Raw genomic sequence first — 8,653 nt, 5'->3', positions numbered from 1 at the left:
GAGCTTGCAGTGAGCCGAGATCCGGCCACTGCACTCCAGCCTGGGCGACAGAGCGAGACTCCATCTCAAAAAAAAAAAAAAAAAGAAAAAAGAAGGGAATGGGTGTACTGGGGCCCTGGCCCTGCTTTGGGCCCATCCCTTCTGCCACTACCATGCCTAGGAACCAGGAGGATTTGGGTTTTGACTTCCTGTGAAGCAACTCCCTTAGAGGGCCTTTTGCCCTGTGGAAGGAGCTGGCACTGCTTGTCTGCCAGCTCTACCCTCCCAGTATCCAGCACCCCATCTTTATTCTGGGGCTCCAGCCCTGTCCCTGTCCTCACCTTCCTTCTTCCTCCTCACCAACCAGGCCTCTCTTCACTTCACCTCACCCCTCTGACTATGTTTTCTTCTCCTCTCCAGTGACCAATGCACTGCACTCCATTCTAGGTGAGTAGGCCACACTGAAACGGAAGCAGGGACGGGGGAGGAGGCCCCAGGCTCTGGCAGCTGCCTGAAACTAAGTCCTCTTCAGTCAGGAATGTAGTAGGTTTAAAGGCAGAGGTGGGCAGCCATGGCATGTGCCGGCTTATTGCCCATGGAGGGCCCAGGACTGGTGCTCCAGTACTGAGCTCCTCACACCCTGGGTCCTGACAGGGGAGCAGACCAAGGCGCTGGTCACCCAACTCACCCTCTTCAACCAGATCCTGGTGGAGCTGCGGGATGATATACGAGACCAGGTTTGGGTGGGCCGGTGAAGGGTGGCACTGATTCTGGGGTGGGGTGGCAGATGTCAAGTGCTGACTCCTTCCCATCCTTCTCCAGGTGAAGGAAATGTCCCTGATCCGAAACACCATTATGGAGTGTCAGGTGTGCGGTGAGTGGGAGAGCAGGGGAGGCTCCAGATGATAGTGCCACGTTCCCCACCCAATGGCTTTGGCTTTCCCTTCTCGTGGCTTAAATAGTGACCACCGGGTAGCTCTGACTGTGTCCACCCCTCAGGCTTCCATGAGCAGCGTTCCCACTGCAGCCCCAATCCCTGCTTCCGAGGCGTGGACTGCATGGAAGTGTACGAGTACCCGGGCTACCGCTGTGGGCCCTGTCCCCCCGGCCTACAGGGCAACGGCACCCACTGCAGTGACATCAATGAGGTGGGGGAGGGCAGAGCCCAGAAGGGTACAGAAAACTGGGGTGAGGATGTCAGGAGGAGCCCAAGAGGGTGGGATAAATGCTGGTCCAGAGGAGAGGAATTTGGAGTTTAGGAGAGGTCAGAGGCAAGAAGAGAAATGCAAGATGGGAGAGACAGAAGGCCTAGGGCAAAGACTGAAGGCCACACAGGGAAGGAGCTGGGGAAACTGCAGGGGAGACTTGAGATGGCGACCAGGCGCATGGGGAGGGAGAGAGGGAACCCCGAGGGAAGCGGGGTGGGGACCAGGAGCACAAGGCGGTTGTGTTGGGGGGAGAGCTGCACAAAGGGGAGACCTGGAGCAATGGTTCATGGATCACAGGCAGGGGCCTGAGTTTCCCAGAGGGTGGCCTGACCTCTGCCTTCTCATTTGTTCCCCAGTGTGTTCACGCCGACCCCTGTTTCCCGGGCTCCAGCTGCATCAACACCATGCCCGGCTTCCACTGTGAGGCCTGTCCTCGAGGGTACAAGGGCACACAGGTGTCTGGTGTGGGCATTGACTATGCCCGGGCCAGCAAACAGGTCAGACTGGGTAGTGTGTGTGGACAAGGGATCTTGGCCTTGTAGAGGCCAGGGGCTTCTGGGTTAGACATGGGACCCTTGTGATGAATGGGACATGGATGGCTTTGCATCGGCTTTGGGTCTGGGCTTAATGTTGATGTTCACAGATAAGGCCATACCAGTGTCCTCTGCTGTATCTGAGGAGACCCACCATAGGTCTGGTTCCACCCAAAGTCTGCCCCTTCAGGTCTGCAATGACATCGATGAATGCAACGATGGCAACAATGGTGGCTGTGACCCAAACTCCATCTGCACCAACACTGTGGTGAGCTGAATACCCTGAGTGTATTCTGGGGTGGTGGGAATGGTAAAACCCCAACCCTTTCCCCTTCTTACCTTCAAATTTCCTGCTGCCTTTCCTCCTCCCCAGGACACTACACAGATTAGGTGTTCACATGGACTTGGTTTGGAATACTGATTTGCCTCTTGCTAGCTCTTTGGCAGGTTATTTAACTTTTCTGAGCCTCAGCTTCCTCATCTGAAAACCAAGGCTATTATCCACCCTGAAAGGCTGTCATGAGAACCTAAAGGAGATACTGATATGCCTGGCATAGCCGAGTGCCCAGCCCACACCCCGCAGGTGGGGCAGTGCTGGTCCTGGGTGCCTGGTGGGCTCACCCTCGTTCCTAAGATGCTGCCTCTCCACTCTTAGGGCTCTTTCAAGTGTGGTCCCTGCCGCCTGGGTTTCCTGGGCAACCAGAGCCAGGGCTGCCTCCCAGCCCGGACCTGCCATAGCCCAGCCCACAGTCCCTGCCACATCCATGCTCATTGTCTCTTTGAACGCAATGGTGCAGTGTCCTGCCAGGTAAGCTAGGCTTCAGGCATGGAAGGAAAAGGGAGAGTCTGGGGAAAGGGGTAGGGCTATGTTTAGGGCCTGGGTTGCAGGCCTTCACAGGAGAGAGGTGGGCCTGAGCCCAGGAACTGGTTGGTGGGGAGAATAGAACCTGAAGCAGGGAAAATAGAGGGAGGAGAGGAGCCAGACCAAACTGCTAGCTCCTACCCTTTGTGTTGCCCTAGTGTAACGTGGGCTGGGCTGGGAATGGGAACGTATGTGGGACTGACACAGACATCGATGGCTATCCAGACCAAGCACTGCCCTGCATGGACAACAACAAACACTGCAAACAGGTGCAGGGAGCAGGCGGGTGAGGGGGCGTAGTGGGGAGCCCAGGCTGGGTCAGGCCAGAACTCATCCATTCTCTTCCCCTGGACTTTAGGACAACTGCCTTTTGACACCCAACTCTGGGCAGGAAGATGCTGATAATGATGGTGTGGGGGACCAGTGTGATGACGATGCTGATGGGGATGGGATCAAGAATGTTGAGGTGACTCCCAGATTGCCCTGCCCCTTGGAGCTCCTCTCCTCTCCTCCTGTCCTCTCAGTGCCTCTCTTACCTCATTTGGCAGCTCTCTAGGAAGGGCTCAATACTCCAAATCAGAGAGGCAAAAACCTTGTGCCCAGGACAAGGAGGCTGGGTGGGTGGGACTGTGCTGAGCAGTTTGTCCATCACAAGGGTGTGATCTTAGAAAAGGATACAGTGACAAAATAGGTGCAAGATGACAAGTGATTTAGGGGAGACCTGACCCTTCCCCTCCCACCCCTCTGCCCAGGACAACTGCCGGCTGTTCCCCAACAAAGACCAACAGAACTCAGATACAGATTCATTTGGTGATGCCTGTGACAATTGCCCCAACGTTCCCAACAATGACCAGAAGGACACAGATGGCAATGGGGAAGGAGATGCCTGTGACAACGACGTGGATGGGGATGGTGCAGGCCTGGGGCTGAAGGGGTGGCTGGGGGACCTGTAAGAATTTGGATCAGGTAGGGATGAAGAAGGGAAGCTAGAACATCTCTGTGAACTGGGGAGGCAGGCTTGTGGACGCTGGCCTGGGTGAGGAGAGACTACCTGCAGCAGATGTCAATGGGAATGTGAGGCAGGGCGTAGCGTTGGGCAGAGTGTGGACTAGAAGGTAAGACAAGAAACAGGCAGATTTCCTGACCAGTTGTCCTCTAGGTGGGGAGACAAAGTTCAGGACTTTCACCAACCTAGGAGAGAGAGTATGGCGTGTTCTAGTAACAACCTTGTGCCACCCATGTCTTCTAGGCATCCCCAATGGATTGGACAATTGCCCTAAAGTCCCCAACCCACTACAGACAGACAGGGATGAGGACGGGGTGGGAGATGCTTGCGACAGCTGTCCTGAAATGAGCAATCCTACCCAGGTACAGGGGGATGGTAAGGACGGGAGGGATGAGAGTACTGATGGATGAAGCCCCAGCCCTTTGGATGGGAAGTGGTCAGATCACCCTCTTCAGAGTTATAAAGAGGAGATGGTGAGAACAGGTCCCTCTCTCTCAGACAGATGTAGACAGCGACTTGGTGGGGGATGTCTGTGATACCAATGAAGACAGGTAAGGTCTTGATCAAGAGATGCAAGGTATTTCTTTTTTTTTTGTTTTTTTTTTTGAGACGGAGTCTTGCTCTGTCACCCAGGCTAGAGTACAGTGGCACGATCTTGGCTCACTGCAACCTCCGCTTCCCAGGGTCAAGTGATTCTCCTGCCTCAACCTCCCCGAGTAGCTGGGATTACAGGCGTGTGCTACCAAGCCCAGCTAATTCTTGTATTTTTAGTAGAGACAGGGTTTCACCATATTGGCCAGGCTGGTCTCGAACTCCTGACCTCAGGTGATCCACCAGCCTCTGCCTCCCAAAGTGCTGTGATTACAGGTGTGAGCCACTGTGCCTGGCAAAATGCAAGTTCTTATAGGGGATATTTTACTTTCTTCTAGTATATCTTTTTTTTTTTTTTTGAGACGGAGTCTCGCTCTGCTGCCCAGACTGGAGTGCAGTGGCACAATCTCGGCTCACTGCAAGCTCCGCCTCCTGGGTTCACGCCATTCTCCTGCCTCAGCCTCCCGAGTAGCTGGGACTACAATTGGCCACCACCACACATGGCTAATTTTTTGTGTTTTTAGTAGAGATGGGGTTTCACTGTGTTAACCAGAATGGTCTTGATCTCGTGACCTCGTGATCCGCCCGCCTCAGCCTTCCAAAGTGCTGGGATTACAGGTGTGAGCCACCGCACCCGGCCTCCTATTTTTTTTGAGATGGAGTCTCACTCTGCCACCCAAGCTGGAGTGCAGTGATGTGGTATCGGCTTACTGCAACCTCTGCCTCCAGGGTTCAAGCGATTTCCCTGCCTCAGCCTCCTGAGTAGCTGGGATTACAAGCGCGTGCTACCAAGCTCGGCTAATTTTTTTTTTCAGTAGAGACAGGGTTTCGTTGTGTTGGCCAGGCTGGTCTCGAACTCCTGAAGTCAGGTGATCTGCCCACCTTGGCTTCCCAAAGTCCTGGGAATACAGGCGTGAGCCACTGTGCCCGGGCCATAGTATATTCTAAATTCCTTCTATGATTTAGCCTTAATTCTCTATCGCTATTGAGCAGGAAGTCATTCTTATAGTCATCCCTCCATTCCTACTGCTGGACCTTCACCTCAGAAAACTGACTGCCAGAGGTCTGATTGTATGGAGAGTAGACTCCAGAGGCTCCCAGGCAGAAGCAAGGGGAAGGACAAGGAGTACCTTTAAAACCTTTATTTGGTACCTGTTCTTCTGATTAGTGATGGGGATGGGCATCAGGACACCAAGGACAACTGCCCACAGCTGCCAAATAGCTCCCAGCTGGACTCAGACAACGATGGACTTGGAGATGAGTGTGATGGGGATGATGACAATGATGGCATCCCAGATTACGTGCCTCCTGGTCCTGATAACTGCCGCCTGGTACCCAATCCCAATCAGAAGGACTCAGATGGTAAGCCTGGGGACCCAGAGCATGTTGCCTTTGCCCAGCTGGAGGCAGCAAGCCCCGTTGGGAAGTGAGGAACGGCAAGGTGGGGAAAGAAGTCAGGAATGCAAGGCCCAACAGGTGGTATTGTTGCCTAATGGCAGTGGCCAGGGCCTTCCTGAGCACCCAGCCTCACTCTGCCCAGGCAATGGCGTTGGTGATGTGTGTGAGGATGACTTTGATAATGATGCTGTGGTCGACCCCCTGGATGTGTGTCCCGAAAGTGCAGAGGTAACGCTTACGGATTTTCGGGCCTATCAGACCGTCGTCCTGGATCCTGAGGGTGATGCTCAGATTGACCCAAACTGGGTTGTGCTCAACCAGGTACTCGGGGCAGTGGACTGGGCAGGTGCTATCAGGGCTACTGGGGCGGGGGGCCTGGGAGGGATAGCACACCTGCATCACAGCTTTTTCTTTACTATACAACCCCAGGGCATGGAAATCGTTCAGACCATGAACAGTGACCCTGGCTTGGCAGTTGGTATGTAAGGGATATATAGTTCAATCACTTCCAAATGGAGGAATCCTATAGGGGCAGAGGGTAGGGGAGGAAACAGGGAGAATGGGCAAAGTGGTGAGAGAGAAGGCAGTGGCACAAGCTGGCCACACACATAGCAGGCATCCTTTCCCAACTTCACCCCATGATGGGCCACCAGTAGCTTTGCTGCCCCTGACCTTTATCCCACCCCCACCCCAGGATACACGGCCTTCAATGGTGTGGACTTTGAAGGCACCTTCCATGTGAACACAGTGACTGACGATGACTACGCAGGCTTTCTCTTCAGTTATCAAGACAGTGGCCGCTTCTACGTAGTCATGTGGAAGCAGACTGAGCAGACCTACTGGCAGGCTACACCCTTTCGGGCAGTTGCCCAGCCCGGGCTGCAGCTCAAGGTCCCCAGCTGCTCAGATTCCCCAACCCAGGGCCCTTTCCCAAAGCTCTCCTCTGCAGCCCCAGGGCCTCCCCCACTGCTTGACTGGGAACCCTCTTACCCAGACATCTGGCTTGGAGCCAGCTCTGTGGGGCCCCAGGGCATTTTCATGACCGCCTTGACTCCCTTTCCCACCTGCACTTACCAACCTGTTGTCTCCCCTCACTCCAGTTCTGCAGTTGACCCACTGTCTTTGCCAATGTCTCCCAGGCAGTGACATCAGTGTCTGGCCCAGGTGAGCACCTCCGAAATGCCCTGTGGCATACTGGCCACACCCCTGATCAGGTGCGACTACTGTGGACGGACCCACGAAATGTGGGCTGGCGGGACAAGACCTCCTATCGCTGGCAGCTTCTGCACCGGCCTCAAGTTGGCTACATTCGGTAAGGAGAGGGGCTGAGCCCACCTGTGGGACTCAGGCCGGGCCTGTCCTTCCTCTTTAGCTGGGACTCACCAGTGACCTCTCCATGGGTGGGGACTGCAGCCACTTCTCTCCATCTCCCTTTCTCACCACGGACACAAGCACCTATGAGTGATGTTGGTGAAGTCACTCCTCCTCCATGACCTATTTTCCCCTCTGTAAAATGAGGGCATTGGGTTAGATGCCCTTTACAGTTCTCCAGAAGCCTCCAAACCCAGGCCAATCTGTGGAGGGGCACATCACATCTGGTCCCTTAGTTGGTATGGCCTGGAATCTGTCTTATCAACCTGGATAAGGATCATCTGACCTGGAAGGGATCATCATTTACAGAAGAGAAAACCAAGGCCCTGACTTCACAGGCCTCGGTTCAGCACTTTGTTCACAACTTTGCATTCCTCTCCAACAAGTAGCCCTAGTTGGTGGGGATGAACAGGAAGGGAGGGGAAATGGGTCTGCTTAGAGGCTGGACTTTCCATGGCCAAGAGCCCAGAATCCGGGAACCTGGGTTGGTTCCCCTTTAAGGTGCCTGGGGCTGTGGGGTGCCAGGACAGGGGATAAAAGGGGGTGGACTAGAGCCTGGGAAGCGGGTGACTTCACCCCCCAGCCCATTGTGCTTATCGTCATGGCAACCCAATCCTCGCTTGGAATGCGGCTGGTGCTTTGAGATGCAAAAGGAGCTGGACAAAGAGCTGGGGCCCCAGGCCTGAGAAAAGCACCCCCCTTCCCTCTCCTTCCTGCCTCCCTTTCCCTCCCTCCCTTCTCTCTCAGGCCTGGTGAGCTCAAGGGGGGCTGGGGAAAAGCAAGGCCCCAGGCATGGTGGCAGAGTGCCCACTGGCACCCTAGCACCAATGGACACTCCTATCCTGGAATCCTGGACAGGGTGAAGCTCTATGAGGGACCCCAGCTTGTGGCGGATTCTGGGGTGATTATTGACACATCCATGCGAGGGGGGCGTCTTGGTGTATTCTGCTTTTCCCAAGAAAACATCATTTGGTCCAATCTCCAGTATCGATGCAATGGTGAGGTGACTGATTGAGATCAACCTGATCCTTCATGCCTTATGGGAGAGCCACATCCTCTGACTTTACTTATTTCCCCTTCAGACACAGTGCCTGAGGACTTTGAGCCATTCCGGAGGCAGCTGCTCCAGGGAAGGGTGTGAGGAGGAGGCCACCGGATTCAGAATTCAGAATTTTAGACCCTTTGGCCTTGGGATCCACCCTGGAGACCCTGAGGTCTAAGCTACAGCCCCTCAGCCAACCACAGACCCTTCTCTGGCACCCAAAAGGAGTTCAGTTCCAGAGGGGTGGTCGCCCCACTCTTCAGGGGATGAGTTTTCAAGGGGTATTACTCAGGCACTAACCCCAGGAAAGATGACAGCACATTGCCATAAAGTTCTGGTTGTTTTCTAAGCCAGTGCAACTGCTTATTTTAGGAATTTTCCGAGATAGGGTGGAGAAGTGGAAGGAATCGGGGAGTAGAAGAGAAAGCCTGGGAGGGGGGAAGTTAGGGATCTAGGGGAAGTTTGGCTGATTTGGGGGTGCGGGTTGGGGAGGTGCTGGATGGAGTTAAGTGAAGGATAGGGTGCCTGTCGGAGGATGCCCGAAGTCCTCCCAGCCCCACTTACTCACGGTGGCAGCGGCGACACTCCAGTCTATCAAAGATCCGCCGGGATGGAGAGCCAGGAGGGCGGGGGCTGCCCCGCTAGGGGTAGGGGGGAGGCCGG

The 8,653-nt window shown here is 54.8% G+C and overlaps 1 protein-coding gene and 1 long non-coding RNA gene across 4 annotated transcripts in view; one reads left to right on the top strand and one right to left on the bottom strand.

Annotated features, from left to right (window-relative positions):
• The window catches only part of THBS3 (thrombospondin 3), a 24,006-nt gene extending 15,667 nt beyond the window's left edge, over positions 1–8,339 (top strand). For 2 of the 3 annotated variants that reach the window (XM_011987481.1, XM_011987478.1), the window contains 19 exons: positions 400–426; positions 634–716; positions 802–853; positions 979–1,127; positions 1,544–1,684; positions 1,911–1,988; positions 2,376–2,528; positions 2,741–2,851; positions 2,941–3,048; positions 3,335–3,494; positions 3,832–3,950; positions 4,087–4,139; positions 5,348–5,541; positions 5,720–5,898; positions 6,007–6,055; positions 6,272–6,468; positions 6,717–6,889; positions 7,807–7,946; positions 8,031–8,339. In XM_011987481.1, the coding sequence (XP_011842871.1) occupies positions 400–426; positions 634–716; positions 802–853; positions 979–1,127; positions 1,544–1,684; positions 1,911–1,988; positions 2,376–2,528; positions 2,741–2,851; positions 2,941–3,048; positions 3,335–3,494; positions 3,832–3,950; positions 4,087–4,139; positions 5,348–5,541; positions 5,720–5,898; positions 6,007–6,055; positions 6,272–6,468; positions 6,717–6,889; positions 7,807–7,946; positions 8,031–8,089 (2,225 nt within the window). In that variant the 3' untranslated portion in view covers positions 8,090–8,339. The remainder of the gene's footprint in view (positions 1–399; positions 427–633; positions 717–801; positions 854–978; positions 1,128–1,543; positions 1,685–1,910; positions 1,989–2,375; positions 2,529–2,740; positions 2,852–2,940; positions 3,049–3,334; positions 3,495–3,831; positions 3,951–4,086; positions 4,140–5,347; positions 5,542–5,719; positions 5,899–6,006; positions 6,056–6,271; positions 6,469–6,716; positions 6,890–7,806; positions 7,947–8,030) is intronic. The other variant, XM_011987479.1, reaches the window with a different exon arrangement.
• On the bottom strand, positions 3,379–7,083 carry LOC105544844. The gene is made up of 3 exons (XR_001006830.1): positions 6,913–7,083; positions 5,332–5,547; positions 3,379–3,773 (listed from the first exon to the last, which is right to left on the bottom strand). It is a non-coding gene; the product is annotated as an uncharacterized LOC105544844 (long non-coding RNA).
• Positions 8,340–8,653: the final 314 nt, after the last annotated feature.

The sequence above is a fragment of the Mandrillus leucophaeus genome, unplaced genomic scaffold, assembly GCF_000951045.1.
Source record: "Mandrillus leucophaeus isolate KB7577 unplaced genomic scaffold, Mleu.le_1.0 Scaffold310, whole genome shotgun sequence".
Taxonomy (NCBI): Eukaryota; Metazoa; Chordata; class Mammalia; order Primates; family Cercopithecidae; genus Mandrillus; species Mandrillus leucophaeus.
Note: the sequence above shows the minus strand (reverse complement) of the source record. Positions and strands in the feature narration are given on the sequence as shown.